This window comes from Pecten maximus, chromosome 7, assembly GCF_902652985.1.
Source record: "Pecten maximus chromosome 7, xPecMax1.1, whole genome shotgun sequence".
Classification (NCBI taxonomy): Eukaryota; Metazoa; Mollusca; class Bivalvia; order Pectinida; family Pectinidae; genus Pecten; species Pecten maximus.
In genome coordinates this window covers 42,513,252-42,539,084 of record NC_047021.1, presented here as the reverse complement: position 1 = coordinate 42,539,084, position 25,833 = coordinate 42,513,252, and the positions used below count along the sequence as shown (strand labels likewise).

At 34.7% G+C, this 25,833-nt stretch overlaps 1 protein-coding gene across 1 annotated transcript; it reads left to right on the top strand.

The window, feature by feature from the left end:
• Positions 1-166: 166 nt before the first annotated feature.
• LOC117330897 (protein DD3-3-like) lies at positions 167-25,137 on the top strand. The gene is made up of 14 exons (XM_033889450.1): positions 167-361; positions 8,427-8,480; positions 10,446-10,532; positions 10,803-10,898; positions 11,538-11,682; positions 12,415-12,540; positions 13,104-13,259; positions 14,132-14,334; positions 15,144-15,362; positions 15,971-16,141; positions 16,800-17,035; positions 19,110-19,326; positions 20,040-20,157; positions 21,059-25,137. The coding sequence occupies exons 1-14, from the start codon at positions 285-287 to the stop codon at positions 21,449-21,451; spliced, it is 2,298 nt and encodes a 765-aa protein (XP_033745341.1). The 5' UTR covers positions 167-284; the 3' UTR covers positions 21,452-25,137.
• The last annotated feature ends 696 nt before the right edge of the window (positions 25,138-25,833 follow it).

Genomic DNA, 25,833 nt, shown 5'->3' with positions numbered 1-25,833 from the left:
ATCTACATGTACATGTGACGGAAATAAACTGATGTACATTGTACAGATTTTACGGTACCGTACAGTCATTTACGATCAAATAGTATCGAACTATATTTTCATCGCGGAGTTACACACAGGTATTTGTCGTCATAAGGAAGCAGGTCATGATCATGTGCTTGAGGCGAATCATCGGGTTAAGTTATCTCAACCTATTGTTGTGTTATTACCATATTTGGGAACAGTAGTGTTTACGTACGTAGTGTCCGGTTTGAATATTTACTAGAAGGTGTCATTTTGTAAAGATGTCTGCCGGCGTTTGGACTCTCCTTATATCATTTGTGGCTGCTGTGAGCTGTGATATATATTTACACAATCCAAGGTAGGTAAAACTGCTTTTGACATGTATACATACATACAAAATTATATATACATGTATGTTATCACTGTTGATAACAAATAAATGAATGATGGATTCAGCTACTTGTCAACATACTGAGTCATAAGCTTCATAAGAAGCTACACCAGGTAATTTATTGACCAGGTATGCACAGCTGTAATCCAGCCCAGTGGTTTATGATAAAATCGATAGCGATTTAAGGCCGAGCGGATGTCTCTGACTTTTACAGTTGTTACACTAATAAAATCTCCAGCAGTGTTACAGTTATAGTATATATTATCTACACAATAACATGTACAGTTAGGTCATTCTTTCCATATATAAAATATATAGGGGGAACGGTGGACGAGATGTAACTTAAGGTGTCCCGACATTTTATAACTTAAATTGTATTAGCCCTCTACCTCTGGGTTGTGAGTTCGAAACCCACGTGGGGCAGTTGCCTGGTACTGACGGTAGGCCGGTTGTTTTCCTCCAGGTATACGTACCATGGTTTTCCTCCACATCCATAACCTGGCACGTCCTCAAATAACCCTGGCTGTTATAGGAAATTAAACAAAAATAAACTAAACTAAACCTATATATAATATATCATATGATATAATACAAGCTGGGCTCGGTAGATGTATGTTTATAGGTATAAACAGTACAGTATGGTTATAAACAATATATTAGTTCTATGATAAAGAAAAATAAATTTGAGCCCTTGAGTGGCCATAGACAGGTCAAATGTGTCTGTTTTCATTATCGAATGAGCCCTAGTCTGATTGCATTTGATGAAGTCAATATTACTTATTTGGTTTAATTATAGTAGATGGGAATATACAGTCTAATTCTATTAATTACCTAACAATCTACAATGTATGTCATTAAAAAATCAAATTCATACAAGGATTGCAAATGCATTCATGTCAACAATTTAATTCCAAATTTTGTATCAAAGAAATACACCTCTTGACAGGCTCTTGTTTAGTGATAGATGAATATATATGTAGCAGAACTTGACTAGGCTTAGCAATGGTGTCTAGCTGGTTGTCCAAAACGTTTGAGCATCCGTCTGGAGTTTGGAGGTTCCAAGTTCGAGTCCCAGCCTTGTTGCATTTTTGCTCTGCCAGCTGTTACATTTGGTGCCCAAACAAATACCCGCTGAGGTGGTAAAGGGCGGTGTGTGTTTTCTGGGTCAAGTCTTTATTGAAGGATGGAGGAATGTAATGGAGCTGGACTGGGCTGAGCGCCGGTGACAAGGTGTAGCTCAAATGGTTAGAGTTTCTCTCTAGAGTTCGAAGGTGTCAGGTTCAAGTCCCTATTTGGTGGGTGCATTCTTCCTCTTCTGTTAAATATTATACATGTACATGCATGTATACTACATGTATATATTTATCCACAAATCATGCAGCCTTTGCCTAAAAATAAGCTCTTTCTCCAATTGTGCAAGATCATAATTTTAAAATAACCAGCATAAATGGTTCAAAAATAAGCCCTCCCTAGTCTTAATACTAAAATTTTATGCTAGGGGACAGGGCTTATTTGAGGATAGATATGGTAATAAATTTTACACTAGAGAACGGGACTTATTTGAGGATAGATATATAAGATATGGGCTTTTTTTGGCACATATATATTTACCTATATATGCATGTATATGTAACAGATTTATGGCCTTTATTTCCAGACATCATTTGACCAGATATAGGATATATATATATATATATATATGGGGCAAAGAAGTAATTCAAACAGTGTAAACAATAAGGCTTGTTGCCTCGAAAGAGTAACAAAAATATATGAAAGAATATGGATATATCTGTGGTAAAATTACCAAATCGTGACAGTGAGTAGTACAGAGTACATGTACATTAGATGTTGTTGTGAACTAAATATAATAATCTGGTCTGGTGCCTCATCATACTTGTATTCTCTGAGTATTCTCTCTATAGGGGGAAATAGAGCCAGGTCTATCAATATGTAACCCAAGACTTTTAAACTGAATTATAAAGATATGTTATACGACACCCTTCATTGAGTTTTAAATTTTCTGGTTTGTGTTCAGTTTACATGTGAATGCCAAATATATGCAGTTCATTGTCCTATCATAATATTCTTCCCTTGTTCATTCATTGTACACGTGGAATGAGGATCAGAGGTACATGTGCCAGCACCATACACACTTACTTCTCCATGGAATAAATTAAGTGTCTATAAAATCACATGCGAGAGGAAAAACTCAGATTTGGTTCATCCTTATTTAACAGTATACATGGAAATTCACCATCACTGTGTATAAAGTTTGTTGAATAGCACAATCATGTTGGTAATGCCTGTCACCACTGTCTGTTCATCAGCTCCTGAACCCATCAATCACCTTTCATTTTCTTATACTGCCAACAATTGTTTGGTAATGTGGTGACAGTATATAGGGGTGTGGTGATGTATTGTCTGGTGACAATATAAAGGGGTGTGATGTATTGTCTGGTGATAGTATATAGGGGTGTGGTGATGTATTGTCTGGTGACAGTATAAAGGGGTGTGATGTATTGTCTTGTGACAGTATAAAGGGATGTGGTGATGTATTGTCTGGTGACAGTATAAAGGGGTGTGATGTATTGTCTGGTGACAGTATAAAGGGGTGTGGTGATGTATTGTCTGGTGACAGTATAAAGGGGTATAATGATGTATTGTCTGGTGACAGTATAAAGGGGTGTGATGATGTATTCTCTTGTGACAGTATAAAGGGGTGTGATGTATTGTCTGGTGACAGTATATAGGGGTGTGGTGATGTATGGTCTGGTGACAGTATAAAGGGGTGTGATGTATTGTCTGGTGACAGTATAAAGGGGTGTGGTGATGTATTGTCTGGTGACAGTATAAAGGGATGTGGTGATGTATTGTCTAGTGACAGTATAAAGGGGTGTGGTGATGTATTGTCTGGTGACAGTATAAAGGGATGTGGTGATGTATTGTCTGGTGACAGTATAAAGGGGTGTGATGTATTGTCTTGTGACAGTATAAAGGGGTGTGATGTATTCTCTTGTGACAGTATAAAGGGATGTGGTGATGTATTGTCTGGTTATAATTAAGTGATGACGCTATATAGGGGTGTGTAGATAAATTGTCTGGCAAAGTGACTGATCAATGTTATAATGGTTTGTGGTGATACAAAAAAAAAAAAAAATGAAAAAGATGCTTTAAATCATGAGATATTGTAAAAGCAGGACAACATATAAAAAAAGCTTTACAATTGTATGAAAATTATCATTATATTGGATTAAGACTATTTTCATGTTTGTTGAAAATTAAAATGGTGTCACCTTAGAGGCAACTGATATTGGGAGTGTTTGTCTAAAGTCATATGAGTCAAGCTGAAATGTATCACTCTATTTATGTCGGGGAGGAAATGACCACTTAATGTGGAGTCAGTAATTAAGGAAGTGGACATACTAATGCTTCACCGGCCCCTGACATTGATAGTGACCGAGACAGGTATATCTATTAAATGGTCAAATAACATTGATACACGTACTGGTTGGAGTAGGTAACGTAGATAAATTGGAGAATTGTTGACAACTTATGTGGATGTTTTCACTTGTACTTCCTGTCTGTGAAAAATACTGAATTTTTGTCATACTTATCAAATATCAAATAAGCACACTCTTGCTTTTTTCAGGAAAAGAGGATGGGGTGGGCTAGTGATTGGGTGGACTATAAGGATTGAGTGAGTTATAATGATGGGGTGAGCTATAAGGATTGGGTGAGCTATAAGGATTGAGTGAGCTGTAATGATTGGGTGAGCTAATTGAAACATTAAAGTTCACCTCTCTAATCTGTTGGTATAATTTTCAGTTTTGCAAAAGACTTAAGCTTCTTTTTTGTACATAAAACAAAAACCACAAGATGCCTACAATAAAATAAAAAAATTCACCCAGATTTCCCTCTACATGGTTTTACTAGAGCTATCTGTGTTTTGTAAGTGTACATTTCACTTGTTAGGTAGAATATTTATACAGTATATACATAATATTTATATATATGTGTCTCGGGTAGTTTATTTATCATGCTTTCTATTGTCAAAGAAACTTGACTCGACTGTGAATAACTCGTTCGTGTCTTATTTACAGGTAATTTAACCTGTTCGTATATATTTTTACCTGTAATTAAAGGGTGTGTGTAGTCATGACGAAGCACGATTTGTATTGTATTGTGGAAACTGGAGAAGAAGTAGCATGGCCTTGTTACAGTTTTCTCACACAAATGTTCTGTGATATAAGTAATTATTTATATGATGTAGGTCAGTCCTAAGAAATGTTCTGTGATATACATTGTAGGTATTTATTTATATGATGTACATGATGTAGGTCAGTCCTCAGAAATGAAATAAAATCCTTCCACAATAATATTGGTATGAATTACCAGTATGTATATCATTAACTTTCCTTGATATGATTTGCTATTGCTGGTGTCACTTTGAAAAGTGATCTTGTTTGTGAAGTAGAAAAATCCTTGTTGTATAAGTTGAGTTATATATGATGAAACCCATTCAAAATGTCCCCCTCCTTTGTTTTCAGATCTCTCTGTCATAACACAGGTGGCATTTGCATTAAGATTTGACTGGTCAATTGATAGGTTATGGTATTCTACTTTAATGGTGGATAATAAACTTATTAAACGTTTTAAGAATGTCTCAAATGTCAGCTTATAGAGGTTAAACAGTTTCAGAGTGTTTCAAATGTCAGATTAGAGAGGTTAGTTTTAGAGTGTCTCAAATGTCAGATTAGAGAGGTTAGTTTTAGAATGTCTCAAATGTCAGATTAGAGAGGTTAGTTTTAGAGTGTCTCAAATGTCAGATTAGAGAGGTTAGTTTTAGAGTGTCTCAGATGTCAGATTAGAGAGGTTAGTTTTAGAGTGTCTCAAATGTCAGATTAGAGAGGTTAGTTTTAGAGTGTCTCAAATGTCAGATTAGAGAGGTTAGTTTTAGAGTGTCTCAAATGTCAGATTAAAGAGGTTAGTTTTAGAGTGTCTCAAATGTCATATTAGAGAGGTTAGTTTTAGAGTGTCTCAAATGTCAGATTAGAGAGGTTAGTTTTAGAATGTCTCAAATGTCAGATTAGAGAGGTTAGTTTTAGAATGTCTCAAATGTCAGATTAGAGAGGTTAGTTTCAGAGTGTCTCAAATGTCAGATTAGAGAGGTTAGTTTTAGAGTGTCTCAGATGTCAGATTAGAGAGGTTAGTTTTAGAGTGTCTCAAATGTCAGATTAGAGAGGTTAGTTTTAGAGTGTCTCAAATGTCATATTAGAGAGGTTAGTTTTAGTGTCTCAAATGTCAGATTAGAGAGGTTAGTTTTAGAATGTCTCAAATGTCAGATTAGAGAGGTTAGTTTTGGAATGTCTCAAATGTCAGATTAGAGAGGTTAGTTTCAGAGTGTCTCAAATGTCAGATTAGAGAGGTTAGTTTTAGAGTGTCTCAAATGTCAGATTAGAGAGGTTAAACAGTTTCAGAGTGTCTCAAATGTCAGATTAGAGAGGTTAAACAGTTTCAGAGTGTCTCAAATGTCAGATTAGAGAGGTTAGTTTCAGAGTGTCTCAAATGTCAGATTAGAGAGGTTAAACAGTTTCAGAGTGTCTCAAATGTCAGATTAGAGAGGTTAGTTTTAGAGTGTCTCAAATGTCAGATTAGAGAGGTTAGTTTTAGAGTGTCTCAAATGTCAGATTAGAGAGGTTAAACAGTTTCAGAGTGTCTCAAATGTCAGATTAGAGAGGTTAGTTTTAGAGTGTCTCAAATGTCAGATTAGAGAGGTTAAACAGTTTCAGAGTGTCTCAAATGTCAGATTAGAGAGGTTAAACAGTTTCAGAGTGTCTCAAATGTCAGATTAGAGAGGTTAGGTTCAGAGTGTCTCAAATGTCAGATTAGAGAGGTTAGTTTCAGAGTGTCTCAAATGTCAGATTAGAGAGGTTAAACAGTTTCAGAGTGTCTCAAATGTCAGATTAGAGAGGTTAGTTTTAGAGTGTCTCAAATGTCAGATTAGAGAGGTTAGTTTTAGAGTGTCTCAAATGTCAGATTAGAGAGCTTCAGAAGTTTTAGAATGACTAGTATCGGATTAAAGAGATAAGAATATATCAGGGGTCAGATTAGAGAGGTTAACCATTTCAGAATGTATTGGGTGTACAGTGTAGGATACGAGAGGTTAGCCGGTTTCACAATATCTCAGGTGTCAGATTAGAAAGGTTCGACCATTTGAGAATTTATCAAGGTTCAGATAAGAGTGGTTGGATGTTTCAGAATATCTCAGGTGTCAGATTAGAGAGGTTAGACCATTTCAGAATGTACCAAGTGTCTGATAAGAGAGGTTAGATGGCTTCAGAATGTCTCAGGTATCAGATTATAGAGGTTAGATAGTTAAGGAATGTCTCGAGTGTCAGATTAGAGGGGTTACACAGTTTAAGAATACTCCAAAGGTCAGATTAGAAAGATTATGGAGTTTTAGAATAACTTTAAGTGTCGGATTAGAGAGGTAAGATATTTCAAGAACATCTCACAAGGGTAATTAGAGAGGTTCGACGATTTCAGAAAAGTCTCAAGGGTCAGATAAGAGAGGTTAGATAGCTTAAGTTAATCTCAATTGTCAGACTAGAGAGGTGAAACTGTTTTAGAATGATCCCTGTGTCAGATTGGAGAGGTCATACAGGTGTACAATGTATTGAGTGTCAGATTAGACAGGTTAGGCAGTTTTACAATTGTTTCAAGTGTCGGATTAGACAGGCTATACAGTTTTGGTCTGATTTAATTGACAAGTTAGAGGTTTCAGTGGAAAAATTAATATGATACTGTCTTAATTCACTGTGCAATCATTCATGACCTGTTTCTGACATCATGGTCATCACTTAAATGAACTGTCAGCCAAGCCAGTAAATATTAGGGTTCTTAGAAAATAGATTAATTGTGTATTGGCTTTGACCCAGATTTTGACCTTGTATATAGACTATATACATATACAGGAAGTCTTCAGTGTCCTCATCTGTAAAATCTTACTAAGAGGACTTCCAGCTTCCTCAACTACTACTAGTACTAGTGTACTGCTCATGATACACTTAAAGACTTATATAAGTACAAAATGTATACGAGTTCGAGGCCGGTCAGGGCACGAGTCAAAAAGTTGTCTTCCTTCGCCATTTGTGTTGCTAAGTTATATATCTATTTATTAGCACAATGTATCATATACACTATGTGTTGGTGATCCGAAGATATAGATTTGAATTTCCTGTCGTAGTTGTACCGAGAGAAATATATATCGGCACACTGTATATAATTAGGAGGGATCAGTAGTAATTAAATCATAAACTGGCTAGCTTTATTTTGTTAATTTCTAATCTGAATTTACTTATTCTTTATCATATAGTGTCAGGAATGGTTAAATAAAATAAAAAAACCTCTCCACTTTATCATCTTTGACTTGATTCCCAGATCAAAGTCATGGAAATGAGGGATCGATGATCAAGGAGGTTAAAATTATTAAATGTGGTTTGACTAATAATAAGCTTATGACAAGTGAGTTAAATTTCTCTTTCCATTAAGAAATCTTGAGTCTTGAAAGGTGAATATTATGCATTAATTAGTTCAACAAAGAATTATTTTGACCAATAATCTATTATATACATATAAACACATATATTCCTTTTAGAGGGGTTCTTCATGGATGTGTCGATGTTGGGTTAACTCTGGATGTTTTGGGGGGGGTCAGGTGGCAAAGTGGTATTATGGGCCGAGAGGTCCTTGGAATAAATTGAACTTGAACTTGGTAACACATTTGCCTTTCACCTAGGCCGCCGGGGGTCGATTCCCAGATCCGACGTGAAAAGGTATTGAGTCACCTGCCCGACCATGTGGGTTTTCCCTGGTGTAGGAGTCAATTTTTTCCCCCTGTTAAAGTACTCTGGGTCAACAAGCGTGATTAATATAAGTTGATATAACTTGTTTCACAATTGTTGTAAAATAAATAAAGTTTGCATTTACTCTGGGTATTCTCAATAGATTTGTTTATTTTTGTATTTTTCAGGGGAAGTAATAATCGACTTGATGAAGAAACGAGGAACAGAGCCAACAATAACAGGTATTATTACGAAGAGATATTTAACAAAAAACATCATCGGGCCTTCAGTGGAAAATTTTGTTTTGTTTTCTCTCAAGCTATTTAGCCTGAGGCTAGTCAGCATTATAAGGTTATCATGACATATGAGAAAACATAATTTACATCTTTAATTATTCGTGGCTTTAAATTTATTAGCGAAGAAAATGAAAAAAATGAATTGAAATGGAGTTGCTTGACGTACGCTCCTCAGGTCAGTTACGATTTATACCTTTGTAAAAAACGTTAATTTTAACATTAATTTTGTCGTTTTCTGTAGTTAGCATTCCTGTACACTTCTATATCTGTTTTGGATGAAAGGATGGTGAATATACAGATGTTAATATCAAGCTGCAATGAAAATTGTGTAAATTTATGATATTCACAAATTCAGTAAACCATGACTCATTGTTCATGTTGACACTAATATTTATGTATAAGGATGGAGCTATCTATATATATATACGCAATATAAGGGTTAAATGTAGTTAGTATTTTTTCCAAGGTTGGAAGGGATATTTTATATATAGTTTAACAGAATAGGTTTTACATGCTAATTTTCTACATTATAAGCAAAGGATATAGATGATTTGGTATTTATTTAATCTGGTTGAATAAAAATAATGTAAATGAATTTGTCATGATCAGGCCTAACTATTTAAGATAATTGCAAAATAATTGTTAGAAAAGAACATGGGAGAAATAAGGAAATTAACCATTCATTTGGGCAATTTAACTAGCATTTAGGGGAATTTTTAAGGCCAGGGGAAATCAATTCATCTGGGGAAATTCATCCATAAATGGTAAAGATATTAGGGCTAGGATTGACCCCTGGATGTTAAGCTGTTAAGGATGCTCGTCAACAGTTAGGCAAAAACAAAAAGCTTGTCAACAGTTAGGCAAAAAACAAAACATAATTAATGTCCTCGTCTGCAGTGTTAATGTTTTACAGGTTGATGCACATGAGAGGGTTTTAGTTGTTTAGGGAAATCATCAATTTTGATACGTCATTTTCATGATAATGAATCACAGAAAGCAAAAGTATACAAAAAATATCTGTAATATCATTTGTGAACATTTCTCACGTTCTTATTGAATTGTCAGAGAGAAACAATTAATTTTGAATTCTCACGGTCGGTAAATATTTCTAATGATCTATTTGAAATAAGGTTATTTTATTTCAAGTTAAATATAGGGAGTTGCCTAAAGCTAGGACTTTCCTGGCCTTCAATGCATGAAATAGTACATTTGTATTATCCAAATTATTCTCAGACCTTTACTTTACTAAAACTAGAGTTTGAATATGTTAAGAATTTTGAAGTCATTATCACGTTTTCTGATTAATAAAAGAATGTTTAACAGTTTAATATAAATACATGAGGCGTGTATATAATGTACCAAAAGTAGGTCACTGTGACCTATATTTGACATTAAATGACAAATAACAAAGTCTGTCCCAACTTGGCAGATAATTTCACATTTGATGGGGAGTGTAACAAAGTTTACTGTGGTTAGGTTTAACACACTATATAGAATATGTCTGTATCGCCATTGTGTTCATACCACCGTAAACACAATAAAAACACTGTCAATCCCTATATAATCTTCTAAAATCTCATCTGACAAATACATTCGGTACAGTGTTTGCTCATATCTGAATTGACATCTAGCCCCTTGCTTACCAGGTGCACATGTGCACCAATAGGGTAAGTTCAAGTTCACATGAATGTGGACAGAGAGTTATTCGATTTATTATGTACCAGCAATAAATACCTACAATGTTTAACAGAGGAAATTCACATTTTTTATTTAACATTTGAGGCTAAATCAAGTTTCATTCATTTTCGTATTACACGTTGTAAAGTAATATCAATTAAAATGAACTATGTTTTTCTAAAGATTTATCTTAGATCCTATGCATTTAAATTTATATTTTTTTTCTTCTTATAGAATGTTTGATTCTCAAAACAACAACCGAGGTGGTTACAATGTAGGGTCCCTGTACTACTACGCAGGGTCTACCCTACAGATCGAGTGGTGAGTTATTGGCTGTTGGTTTTTTTACACTATGCAGTATAATTCTTAGATATTTTAATATAATGTGAATAAAGAGGAAACAACATCAGTAAGATGTATAAGATTTTGTCATACAATGGAAATAATTGTGAAAAAAGTTAACAGAAATAAAGATGCATATATATATAATCTGATTATTTACTGAAAGGGAGAAAATTATATTGAAATTATATATGATACAATATTAAAAAAAAATATTGGATAAATAATTGAAAATATCACTTAATTTAGGACAAACCAGCATTCCTGTGCCAACCCTAACTGTCACTGTGAATTAGTGATACAATACATGTGTCACAACCTCGTCAGGGACGGAGCTACCACAAAGTGAGTATAGGGGTGAGGTAGTATGGAGACTATACCATTAAATGAGTATAGGGGTGTCTAGATGGATGTCGGCTACAAACTGAGTATAGGGTCGGGGACAGTACCACAATAAAGTTAGTATAGGGGTGTCAGGTAGGGGACAGTACAAGTGAGTATAGGGCAATCAGGTAGAATAGTCTACAGTACCACTACAAAGTGAGTATAGGGGTGTCAGGTAGGGAACAGACCACTAAAAAGTGAGTATAGCGGTGTCAGGTAGGGGACAGTACCACATACTACAAAGTGAGTGTAGGGGTGTCAGGTATGGGACAGTACCACTTCAAAGTGGGTATAGAGCGAGGTGTATCCTTTGCCAAACTTTCCCATTGTTGGCAGGAGTTATGTCCCTTTTACAATTTACCAAACATTGACTACAATAAGCATTTTTGTGTAGTTTTGTAATTTCAATCATCGTCACTAATCAACTTGGCCTCTATTGAATGTTGTTTTTCAAATTGGGAGAAGAGATAGATTAAATCAGAAAAAAACAACAAATAAAAAGTTAAAGGTAGTTGCAAACAAATCAACCTAAGTTGCAATATTATCTTCTGAAGTTAGATGTTAGAAAAATCAAACAGACTACTTGTTGTTTGTCTGAAGGACCATCCCTGAGGCAAGCAACCAAAACGAGTGTGAGAACTTTGACTGTAACACAGATAAGGAGTATGGGATGAACGAGGATATCCATCACTATAGCAACTGTCGTATGAGGAAACGTAACCAGGGACTCTTCACTGCTGACCAGGTAACCAGCTGTTTTGGAAATTACTATTTTTAGGTTGCCGGTGTCCTATAAAATTCTGATCCCTATGAAATACTGACCTGGGTCGGTATTTCCGGGTCAATATTTTATATGACACCGGGATGAAGTTTACGTGAGCTATATATTGCTGTACCCCAGCGCTGGCTTTGTTGGCGGCGTCTGTAGACAGCTAGATTTATGTTTTTATATTTTTATACAGTATTGTGTCAATACTAATGAGGATACATCTTAGGTACTTGACATGTGTGTTTTTTGTGACAAGACTTTTCCATTGGTACTACATTTGTGATCCAGCTGACCTTGACCGTGACTTTGACATACATTTAACTTATTATGTTGATTAACTTTTCTTTAAGGTTGTAATGATATTAGATAAAAAGTAATGTACATGTAATTTTATAGCCATGGTAACTGTTTTGTTTGTGTTATGATAAAATATTTGGCCAATATTTCTGTGACTGATAAAATTAATTGATAGCCGTGAGTTAGGCATCTTACAATTATACCTTTTGTATTTTCTGAATTGACTAACTATGAAAAATAATCCAAAACTGTAGTAAAAAATGAACTGAAACAAAAAAAGATGCCAAAATTAGAAATATAAATAAAACAGTAGATTGCTGAACAGGTACAGGAAGGTCCAAAATTTTTTTTTTTAAAGTCTTTTGAAATGTAATTAATCAAGCTAAATGTATTTTCTTTGTTTTATTTCAGAACTTGAAGAATCGTAATAGACAGTATGCAGTAAATACACGTCAGAATCCCAATGGTAATCGCCATGGTTACGAGTGTCCTGAAGAACGCGACTATTACCCATACTGGCATCCGTCACCTTGGAAGGTAAAGAAATACAAATTTAATGGCTTTGTATTTGAGCTTGAAGATTATTTGTATCTATATTATTTTTCATTAGATTTTTGTTTTCGTTTGCTAAATTCTATTTCTACCTTTTTTTGATTGAGGATAATTAAACAATAACCCAGAAACATCTGGTCCAGTTGTTACGAGACACGACATTGAAGACTTGATTTGTCTCATAATATGAGCCTATTATGATTTCTAACATTTATTTTCAAGTCTTTCTCATTTTTTATTTGAACCTTTAATTTTTCAGCAAGTAGAAATATACAATAGTAAATATCAAAAATTAGGATATGAACATTCGAAGACATATATTACAAGAATAACTTCTGTTAATTTTTTATGGATAAAGAATTAACATTATGTCAAATTTTGACTATGATCTATATTATTAAGGACATTGTGGTGATGTATATATTGTATGTGACTATGATCTATTTTTAGGATATCGTGGTGATGTATATATTGTATGTGACTATGATCTATTTTTAGGATATCGTGGTGATGTATATATTGTAAATGACTATATGATCTATTTTTAGGATATCGTGGTGATGACTAACGATGTGAATCGATGTGTGTACTATCAGCGGGAGAGTGAGAATGTGAAGTCCCGGTGGGCGTGCTATCTCCCTAAGGAGCTGGTACTCAAAAACTACAAATCCTTCGTCATTCCCAACAACAAACAAGACTGTGAGGTAAGTAACATTCCGTATTTATCCTGTAATAAGCAGAAGGGAGGGGGCAGTACCACTAGGGGGAAGGGGGGGGGGGGGGGGGGTCAACTCAAAGTAGGGGTGGCTAATGAACCTTAATTGAACTGTAAACTGTATGAATGGGCATATTACCAGGAGAGGGCTTATAGCTAATTAATTATGGTATATCATTTGGCAGTATACCATCCATGATATAAATCACTGATTATTTGGTAATTCTTGTTCATGCTGTGACCCACTTGCCAATTTTTCCAAATAAGATACAAATTCGTTGTGTGACATATTTACCCAAAAATATGCCGATTCTCTAATTGACAGAATCTTCAGCTTGAAAACCAAAGTATGGTTCACAAATAAACCTTCCTCAAACATCAGAACTGAAATTTTGTACAAGGGGAGGGGTCTTATTTCAGAATAAATACATGTGTAATGATTAGTTAAGATGTTTATTGATATTTTATATGTAAATTTTGGAGTTCCCCTCCAATACATTTATATAGAAGGTAAATATGTTGTCAATGTAAATCTAATTACATTATATAATTATAATTCATTTATTCTTATAAAAGGCTAAAAAATTAGATACTTGATTCACCGGCTAAAGAGATGCCATTTGTTTAATTATTCGCATATTTATTTAAAAATTTTCATGGTGAAAGATAAACAAGAGAATTTATCATTTTTTTTTTCAATGAAAATTGTAATTTTCATACGAGAGTTTAGCATTCTGTTATAAAATTAACATTACATTTTGTAATTACAATTCATTTATTCTTAAATAATATTGTTACTGGAAACAATTTATTTAGTTAATCAATATCTTACCTTCTTTTTCATTCTTCATTTTTTTATAGGCTTTTACGTATCCTATTAGTGACCCTGATGCCGCGAGAGGAGTTTGGAAAGAGTTTCCATCTCATGGATTGTCTCCCCCTGACTGCCGCGAGACCGAATTCTCTCGTGACAATCACCTTGGTAACGGCCTGGGAGGACACCCAAATGTTTATAACTGGACAATTCCAGATATCAGCCACGAAAATTGTGTATTGAGAATGAGGTAAGATTTAAGTAGAAATACTTGTGTTCAACTGACATGATATTCAGGAAAACACAAGCAATTTCCAACTTTAGTGCAAAATTTTCGCATTACTTTTCATTTAATGGAAGGTTCATGTGAATTTTTGCAATTCCACTGTCAGAATTAGAAATAATGTACAAGGAATTTATCATTAATAATCATCATACAAAAAATGGTAACTAAAAACAAGAATTTATCAAATTACTTTGTGATACCGTTAGTGAATATTGGGATCTGAATTGATTGAAGTACATGTATTTGTAGTATGTCATCATATTGAGACGTAATGTCACCGTTTCTGAGATATTGCTTTGAAATGCACAAGCTTTTGATTGTAGAATAGAAAATATTTTCATGACACTGAAAACACATTTGGATTAATATATTCATTGGTCATTTATAAGTGATTAAGGAGATTTATATATATTCACAACCATCAAATACTTTGTTTGTGTTCTGTATTAAAGATATTGATAATAAAGGCTAAGACATGTGAAATGTACTTGAGATGTTTATACATTTTCTACAAAAGGGCAATTCTTAGAAAATTGATTATAATTTATAATCAACTGATTTTGCATTTCCAAATATCAGTTCGGAAAGTGAAACAGGTTCCTATAAAACTACCGGGGTAGTGACTATGTTCCACAAGTCTGTGACTCATTTAATTTGGATGCAAATGTGCCTATGTTAAAACTTTCAGTATGAATGCATTAGTCTATGAAGTTGTATGTAAAGGTTTGTGTGGCTGATGTTCATGTACTATAGCTATGACCTTTGACCCACAGGTATAATATTTCTACCAATGATTACGACCCGTGGAACACAACCTCGGCCAACAATTCTCCTAATCTTGCCCCAAAGTATGGTTTCGCTAGTCGGACAGCAGCAGAAACTAGAGGATATGTTTTTGAGGAATATCCTGATGTTAAGGTTTTTGATGATGCAGAATTTACCTTGGAGTTGGCGATCAACACTGCACAGTATGGAAGGACTTTCCAGGACAGGTAGGTCATATCAAGGTCATGTCAAGGTCAGATATATGTAAGTCAAACTAAAGGTCACTGCGTTAAAGTAGGTCAAGTCATGATTAAATTTTTCAAAGGTAGATAATATAAGTCAAATTGATAGCTTTGCAGATGTTTGCAGAAATAGGTCCAATACTCAGGTTAAAAACATTTTCTGATGTCTGAATTGTTGTGTACCATTGTGGTATACAGTGTTAACAAATTAATGTTTATATATAGCACAGGAACAACCTAAATACATACTATTATCTTTTATAACAAAACTAATTTTTTGGACTTTCGCTTGTTGACCCTTTTCCTTTGACACATTTTCGCCCTTGATTTTGAGACCATACCCAGATATATGATTAGTGCTGGTTGGTGGCACTGGCCATTCTGATTTCAAAAAAAAGTTCACAATATGAAGCTTAAAAGTCCAAGTACTCTCCAAATCATTTTAGTTTTGAAAATTGTAATTTGCATTGTATTTCTAGAATGATCTCTTCAAGCTGGAGTTTTGAAGGTTAAGGGGGTCAAATATCTGTTTCTGAAATAAAAACCTGGTGAGACATGTATTCACTAAGGGGAGGTAATCTTCTCTGTTTCAGATCCCATTCTTTTGCCATCCGAAAGAGACCAGCTGGATACGAAAGTACGCAGATATACAACCTGAATGTGAGGGGCAAAAGGGGAAACATTGTACAGGTGTACCCCTCTGTGGAGTATGACTTTGTACCAAACAACCTTCAGGTTTCTTCTGGGGACGCTGTACATATACAGTAAGTACACACTGTACAATGACCTTGACCTTTTCTCTATGAAAGCTGTACATAGACAGTACTGGTAAGTATATACTACCCAACGACCTTGACCTCTTCTTTTGGGATGATGTACATATTTATACAGTAAGTATACACTATCCCACGACCTTGACCTTTTGTCTAGGGACGTTGTACATACACTGTAAGTATACACTATCCAAAGACCTTGACCTCTTCTCTAGAGACGCTGTACATACATTGTAGGTATACACTATTTAACGACCTTGACCTCCTTTCTAGAGACGCTGTACATATTTGTACAGTAAGTGTATACACTTCCCAAGGACCTTGACATCTTCTCCATGGGATGCTGTACAAATACATAAAGTATATACTACTGTATGCAATGACCTTGACCTCTGTTTGGGGACACTGTACATATTCAATGAGCTTAAAATATGTTCAAGGAAATAGCCAACAGCTACCTCAAGGAGACTTTGCCCTTGTTGTGATTGTTAAATGGATTGCAGATAAAAAAAAAAAAAAATAACGAAGTGAAAAGTTGACTTTTCAAGTTCTAGTGAGTGTTTGATATGGAAATAAGAATGATGAAAGCTTACAAACATGTGTATAAACCTGTTTTAATTGATGTTCAATGCTCTGATATCTATTTCAGGTGGACAGGCTCAAACACAAACAACCCAAACAATGAAGGAAATGGCCTTGCACGTACAGACAGAAACAACATTCTTGAGCTCCGGCCCAGAAATTTCCCAGAAGGCAATGGGGTACAGTTTGGTCCTGGCAGGGTGTATGGTCACTATGGCAACAATTACCCTGAGCATCTCTCAAGCTCCAATTTTCTTGGAATGTCCAGAACAGACCTAGGCCATCTTGCTATAAACTCACCAGGTAGGGCATTTGTTGCATTGAAGCATGAAGATTTGTAAGATTTTTTGTGCTACATTTTGAGGTGGATGCCTGCATATGCATTTAATTTAGAAAAAGAAAAGTCTTAAGCTTGATAGAATTCAAATTTGTGGATATCACATTTGTGTCAAGACTGTTTCATCTGCAGAAGTATGTACATTTAAGAGTTACAGAAGCTTGTAATAAAATTTATCCTGCAACTGCCACACTCACTGACCGATAACTACTGTCGGATAAACTTGTGCTTTATCCGTCAATACGAAGTGCTTTATCCGTCAATAGGATTCACGTGAACTTTTTCCAACTCTGACGGAACTACTTTCAAGGACAATTCCACTAAGCAACACAAAGAGTGACAAATGGTTTATCAAACAACGAATCGGAGAAAAAAAACTTGGATCCCTGATGAAAACAATGGCACAAAAAGGAAACTTGGACAAGGACAAAAAACTTACTAATCATAGCGCGAGGAAACACCTGGTTCAGAAACTACGTGATGCCAATGTACACCCAACCGATATTATGCAAATTAGTGGACATAAAAACGTACAGTCAATTATCAATTATAGTTCCATTTCCGAAACACAACAAAGAAGTTACTCAAACATGTTAGCCACTCACCGTGAAACAGGAAATCCCGTTAATTTAAATCCGTCCAGCGAAATGAATTTTACACATGTTCCATCCGTGCACAATGCCAGCAGCACTAGCTCTATTACACAGGCGAATTCTCAATTAAACTCCATATTTTATGGTGCAACACTTCATATCAACAACCTAAATATCTATACCAGTAATCCAATGTAAGGCTATAGCCTTGATGTCGATGCATGTTTCCGTAAAATCCAATGTTATGTAACGATTACAACAGTGACACACGTGTGTACATGGTACGTACCCTGTTAGCTTACTGACTAAGCTTAACATTTTCTAGTGCGAATTGTAAAACTTTAACTTGAATGAATTATGTCATTATAAAGGTATTAAACAATTCGTTATCAGAAATAAAATGTATTTGCGTGATATTTTCATACACATATGTGTGAAATTACACTTTGAGGTAGCAAAAATGATCGGAACTATATTGTAACAGCGCAGTGACATTACAGGCGGAAGTAAATATAGTTCTTATGAATGGAAATATTCCTGCGCCACAATGCGGACGCATCGCTTCAGTTCAAAAAGGTAAACAAATGACGTTTTTTCCATTTAACTTGAATGTCAGCTACTGTGAAATAGTTGCAGGATAAACAGAATACATGGTAAGTATCTTACAATACAAGGTTTATTTTGGCTCGGAACGGAAAGACGAGATGGCTCGCCAAAGGCTCGCCATCTCGTCTTTCCTAACCCTCGCCAAAATAAACCTTGTATTGTAAGATACTAACCATGTATTCTCTATTTAAGTTGATGTATTTAGACATAGTCTAACTGTCTATAAAGGCCACTCAAGAGAACAGAGAATGTGGTAACTTTAGGCAGGTAATCTTTTTAAAGAGATTAAAGTACTATTGTGTTATATTGGGACTCAATGTGGCCTTTATATACAGGTTTTTGTTATATAGGGGTGGTCTTTATAGACAGGGGTTTGTGAAATATATGCGACCTTTATAAACAGGTTTGTTATAGAGATGTCATTTATCGGCAGGTTTTAGTATATAGAGATGTCATTTATAGACAGGTTATGGTATATAGTGGTGGTCTTCAAAGACAGGTTTTGTTATATAGAGGTGGCCTTTATAAACAGGTTTGTTATAGAGATGGCCTTTAAGGCAGGTTTTGGTATATAGAGATGTCATTTATAGACAGGTTTTAATTTGGTATATAGTGGTGGTCTTCAAAGACAGGTTTTGTTATATAGGGGTGGTCTTTAGGGCAGGTTTGACTGTACTAGGATACATTTTATAAAAAACAGTGAAACGTAAAAGAAAAAGAAAGAATTGTATTGTAGGATTTGAAACAGTCTTTTCGTTGATAATAATTAAGTGTAGTATACAATGTATATATTTATTTGTTTGTATGATTTTCTATGCATATTTGATATTTATTTTGATAGGTCAGTTTGGAGGGGAGTTGTCCCAGCTGGATGATGCCAGTCCGTATTTTGATTTGGGCCTCAGGAAAGTCAGTAAAACGGGCACATACCATTACATGTGTACGAGAAATAACGACTTCTCCAACCGTGACCAGAAGGGGAGGGTTACAGTCTACCCCTTCCCACAGCGATTCACCTCTATCGGCTGGACAGGGGGACAGATCGCACTTCCCACTGGGTAAGGTTTCTTATACATTGTCATAGTAGTTAAACACTGCCTCTATGACTCTTGAGTTATATGTTAAATAGAAAAGTCCTGGACATGTGGCTGTGGTCAGCGAGACAAAGCTTAGCAATAGGCAGAGTCATGTAGGTGTTAAACCAGTGCCTAACTTAAGCCGAAAGAACACTGACTATAGTTGGTGTGACGAAATCTAGCAATAGGCGGAGTCATGTAGGTGGTAATTAAACCAGTTACTAACTAGACTAATGCCGAGAGAACACTGACTGTAGTCAATGAGATGAAATCTAGCAATAGGCGGTGTCATGTAGGTGGTAAACCAGTAACTAACTAAAGCTGACAGAATACTGACTATAGTCTGTGAGACTAAACCTAGCAATAGGCGGAGTCACGTAGGTGATAAACCAGTAACTAACTAAAGCTAACAAAACTCTGACTATAGCCAGTGAGATGAAATTTAGCAATAGGCAGAGTTATGTAGGCGGTACCGTAAACTAGTAACTAAGGACTTTTTGATGTCAGTGGTGTCATTGTCATTTAGATTTGTTTTCCGTGAATTTCGATCAAATGGCATAAAGCATACTACTACCTAAACCTCACCCTGTTTAAAAGAGGCCAAGGAAATTCATAGTGCTGCAGGATCTTCTAACTCCCAAGACATCCGTGATATTAACTTTGTGTTAAGGCATCTCTTTGTTTGTGATTTACAGGAAAGCTTCAGTCAATGTAGAACAGGGAGCTTTTACGGGGTTACAGAAGCTGACGCTGGCCGAGTGGACGAGGACCCAGGGCGACAGTAGGCTCAGCAGTCTGGGTCGTAATATGCAGGTAAGTTAGGGGTTATATAGCTACAGTGGGAAAACTGCCTAATCTGATTACCTGGGGGGACAGGTGATTGGTTATGTTAGATTGACCGATAACAGCAGTTTTATTGCATTTTTGTCAGTGAAATATCGAAATTTTTTATACTGATAAAACTTATATTTTCATTGCAGTGGTGAGCAGTGAAAATATAAGAACTTGCAGTGAAAATATAAGATTTTCGTTTTTGACCAATCAGAGTGAATCTTTGTCTTCACCTCATTGAAACTTCCCGATTTTTCCAACCGAAGCAAAGATAGATATATTGGTTATTTTGCTGTATTTCTGACCAGATTTTGACAAAAAATTAAACTTTCTCCAGAGTCAGATATAAGAGGAATGGGACTTTACGAGAGTTAGATAAGATAAGATGTTGGAATATGCAGGGATCAGATAAGACAGGTCATTAAATTTCTTGGAGTCAGATTAGAGGGAATTTGGAATATACTGGAGTTAGATAAGGCAGGATGTCAGAATACTCAGGGATCAGATAAGACAGCAAATTAAATTTCTCAGAGTCGAATTAGACAGATTGCTGAAATATACATCAGATATGGATTTTGGAATACTTAGTAGCCAGCTAAGACAGTTGTTAGAATACTCAGTTGAGTTACTAGTCATGCCATGTCATTTCGGTTTTAAATATACAAGATTCTTTGATGTTGAAAGGAGACTAGCGGGGTAAAATTTTATGAAATGAATAAAATAAAGGAAATTAATGTGTTGTTCAGTATTAAAACAATTCATCAAAACTGAATAGTCTTGCTTTTGACAGATTAAATGTCTATGCTGATATTCATTAGGACTATTTTTGTCAGAGAAAAATCCTAAAATGTGTACAGAAACTTATCGGAATATTCTTTTTCAGTATGGTGACGAATATGCCAGCGATTTTCTAGTGTTGTCTCCAGAATCTCAGCTAACAGACGACGCCCAGAAAATTTCCATCACCATGCAGATTGATGAAGACGCATATAGCCCTGAGGCCTATCGGTCATCTCAGGACACTCTCGGTACATGGGTCAAGGTGGATGCCAACGTGGAGGGTGCAAAATTGACCCTGAAGTCAAACCGAGGTGGTGTATATGTAGTTCGTTCCCATAGTAACTATGGACCAATCATTGGTATTGTGGTGGCCTGTGTAGCCCTTGTCATCCTCATAGTAGGCGTGGTCATATACTTTAAACGAAACCCGGAACGATGGACAAAATTAAAAAAGTCAACCAAATACTTTGAACGCTCTTTGCAAGAAAAGGTTTAACGTCCGTATTAGGTTACACTACTCAAGAGTTATGTGTAAAATAGGCTCCTCTTTAGTCCCATATAAACATAGAAAAGTAAATTTTAGAATATACCTGATTTACCCAGCCATAAGTCCATGCCTGGTGATTAGGCTGTCTATAACTATTATAGTTCAGTAAAAATACCAACAAATGCTGTTTCATATCTTTGAGTCATAGTTGAGTTGTTGACCCCCTGGTCTCATGCATTACAGGATAAATATGGCCTTTAACTTATTTTGGTAAGGCATTGTGGTTTCTTGAACCAGGATATTTACACAAAATTTGTGAAAAATTCCATGTCAGAAGAATTTTTCAGAAGCATGTAAAAACTTATGGATTCGGTCTCTAGAACATGAATATGAACTTGTGGAAAAGAAAAAAACCTTTTCTACTAATGTAGAAAAAAAAAGAAAACTCAATATTATTTTTGCAAAATTTAATTTGTAGTTTCATGAAGTTACAAATGAGAACAAGATTAATTTTTTGTAATCATACATTTAATTATATCATGTCCATTAGCACCTTTTGTGGATATTTCCTTGGAATGACCACATGTGTAACATTCCTTGTGGCATTTGAAAAAAAGTGATATTATATATTACATAAAATGCAAGATGATTTGTCCCTTTGTGTAAGAGTATGGGTAGTAATCATCGAGTTTTCCAAAATCAAATACAAAATGTACTGGTATTTTAATTTTTTACTCATAATGAATTTAGAAATGGCTTCTGGTAAAATACTCAAAGGACTGTTTGACAGAGAAATTTGTATTTCACAACTTCCTGTAATTTTAGGATTATTTCTACACTAATTAGCTTAGCAGTGATTCAGTGAGAGCAGGAAAGAGGTTTACCGACTTATCCCTTTGTCAATTTGTTAAAAAAAATGTTTAAACATAACATGAGAGTGCTATTGAAGAAAGGGAGATCAGCAACTTGCCGCACAGAAAATGTTTGAGAAGAAAAAAGTCAAATTTAAAAGGTACAGGTATAATTGAAAAAAAATAATAATAATAAAAAAAATAATGAAAAAATTAACAGAACACAAAACATTGGAATCAATTACTTTATCTTACTGTTTTGATTTGTGGGGGATAGGTTTAAAATTATAAAGATATTTTCTTATTTTTCCATATTGATGTATGGTGATTCTTTCTATGCATTAATACAAGTACTGATAATTGGCTATATTAGTACTAGCTTATATATACCCAATAATTTGGCACATAATAGTTATGGAGATTGTTTGGCCCAGGAGGGGGCAGCGGTGGCCGAGTGGTTAAGGTGTCCCGACACTTTATCACGAGCCCTCCACCTCTGGGTTGCGAGTTCGAAACCTATGTGGGGCAGATGCCAGGTACTGACCATAGCTAGATATAGGCAAGTGGTGTTTCTCCGGGTACTCCGGCTTTCCTCCACCTCCAAAACCTGGCACGTCCTTAAATGACCCTGGCTGTTAATAGGACGATAAACAAAAACAAACCAAATGGCCTAGGAAAAAAATACTTCATTTCGGGATGTAGTATATTTATTAGTGCTTATCACAGACTAGTCAGCTGTATGCTTGTTTTTAGTTAAGTTGTAAATGTTTTTTTTTAATTTTTTGATTATTTTTCGATCAGTAGATAGTCTGAACTTTTATGACGGGCCAGCCAGTATAGAAAATGTAGATAGAAATTTGTTGTAAGATAGACATGCAGTATTGAAGAGCAATCTTAATTTCTCTTCTTCAATTAGAAAGCTTTAATGCATTAAAGAGTTAAAAGTTGTAAGACTAATATGTACGCACAATAAGAATACCTTTTTTGCAAATGTTCCTGCTGGTCAGGTACTGTCTCGTAAAGGTTGATGTGCTGTACGTGTGATAAAGCAGTTCAAAGTAAGGGAGATAACTCTCATTGTGACTTGGAAAATAAAGGGACATAATTATTATTATGAAATTTAGGTGTGTGCAAGTAAAGCTATAATCTTCTAAAAAGAAATAACTATTATTGAAATAAATAAAAAAATTACATAAATTTGAGGAAGATAACTCTAATACATATCACAACGACACAGGTATAATTTGAAAGGTAGCATACAACCTTAAATGGATGCTTGATCCTCAAGGGAAATAACTCATTCAGAAATCTCAGAAGGTATAATTGAAAGTGTGTTCTTTTTGGAAGTAATTAAAACATTCATAATATTTAACATTTAATATCATTTGAAGAAAATTATTTTTGTGATAAATTTTCATTAAATAGAGTTTCAAGTTGCATTTTATAGTTTAAATTTATTGAAATTGAGTTATATTGTAATGCTATTACATTGTAATAATATCCTAATATTTTTATGACTATGCATTCATTGTAATTTACAAAAATAAAATAAACAACTTGCCATCCTGAGATTCCGTTCCTGGAGCCTCAGAACTATAGAATGATATTTAAATGGCTACACCGTATTAAAGTCAATTTAGATATTGTAGCATCAAAATCTTCGTTATTATATATAGCAGTTTCGTATTTCTGAACATTTTTTATTATGACGTTATCATTTATTTTTTTATAACAATTTATGATCACATTCCATGTGACTTTCTCATGTCACTGAAAACTCGTCAGGGAAAATTTGGAAAAGGTTGATAGATTTTTAGAAATTTTATAATTTTCTTTAATATTTGATAAAATACATTTTAAAAATTGGATGTACACTTTGCCATGGTAAAGTTTTGAGTATACTTTGTATGTTTGAGATTTCGGTGTGTAACTGGTGTGAAATTGTTTAAACATTAAAACGTTTACCTCTATACTCATTAATTAAATAGATCAAAGTTACTGTTGTATTGATATTGTTTTCATAATTACATTGCTCACCCCAAAACAACATCATTTTGATGTACATTGAATATCATGTTTTTTTGTGTATTTTATTTCACATGCTAAATCTGTTGATAGTATTTGTGAATTCCTGAATTGAAAATTGATTGAATACAATTTCAACATTAAAAGCAATAAATCTCTGTGAAATCACAGGCTATGATCAGATCTAATCATATTAAGTGAAAAAAATTGTGAAATTAATATTTTGAAAGATTTTTTAATTGTTGAATGTGTTTTTTCACATTTTAAGTGAAAATTAATCTCTTATCAAAAAATAATTTTAGTAAGGTAGGAACATTTTTTTTGTCGAGTCTGATGGTTTAGATTTGTCAATGATCACGTACACATTCCATATAGCTCGAGGTTTCATCAGGAATGTATGAAACCAATTCACTTTTACATGGAATAATCTTGTTTATGTAGTTTTGGGATGTTTGATATAGCCTAAATTATTTTTCACATGGCCAAAGAGTGAAAAATCTAGTTTGATGGCCAACATTTTTGTGATTTTTTTTTTAAAATCAATGTATAATTGATTATTGATGAGATTTTCTCCACATCAGCATTATTGCTTTGTTTGAGTATTGTGAATTCTATTATGTGTACCGTACTATACAAGCTGAGCTTGAATTTTGATCATTTTACTATTTATCATTAAAGGATTATGTTATGTTTCACCATATTTTTTCTGATACTTAAAAACTTGTGTAATTTTGAAATGAGATTAACCTTGTGATATTATTGTCATTGTGTGTTTAATTGCTGCTGGTCGGCAATAAAATATTCCATTGGAACAAATCAAAATTTCTTTTGTTTTCTTTATTGTTTTATGTTTCAATGTTTGACAATAGATTGACCAAGGAAATGGAAAAAAAGGGATCTGTATATATATGGAATGTCAAGAGGCAAATAGGGCCTGTGATTGATGAGTATGGAGTCTTGAATGTCATTCTATGTTAGTAGAATGTGGTGAAGATTATACTGTGGTCAAATCATGTGGTCAAATTAGGAATCTTCTGTGGTCAAATCATGCGTGGTCAAGTAAGGAGTCGTCTGTAGTCAATAAAGAATCTTTTGTGGTCAAGTAAGGAGTAGTCTGTGATCAAGTAAGGAGTCGTCTGTAGTCAAGTAAGGAGTCGTCTGTAGTCAATATAGAATCTTTTGTGGTCAAGTAAAGAGTCGTCTGTAGTCAAGTAAGGAGTCGTCTGTAGTCAATATAGAATCTTTTGTGATCAAGTAAAGAGTGGTCTGTGGTCAAGTAAGGAGTCGTCTGTGGTCAAGTAAGGAATTTTCTATTGTCAAGTAAAGAGTCTTCTGCAAGTAAGAAATTTTCTGTCCACAAGTAAGGAGTCTTTAGTGGTTCATAATGAATCTGCTGTGGTCAAGTAAAGAGTCTCCTGTGGTCAATAATCAATCTGCTGTGGTCAAGTAAGGAGTCTCCTGTGGTCAATAATCAATCTGCTGTGGTCAAGTAAGGAGTCTCCTGTGGTCAATAAT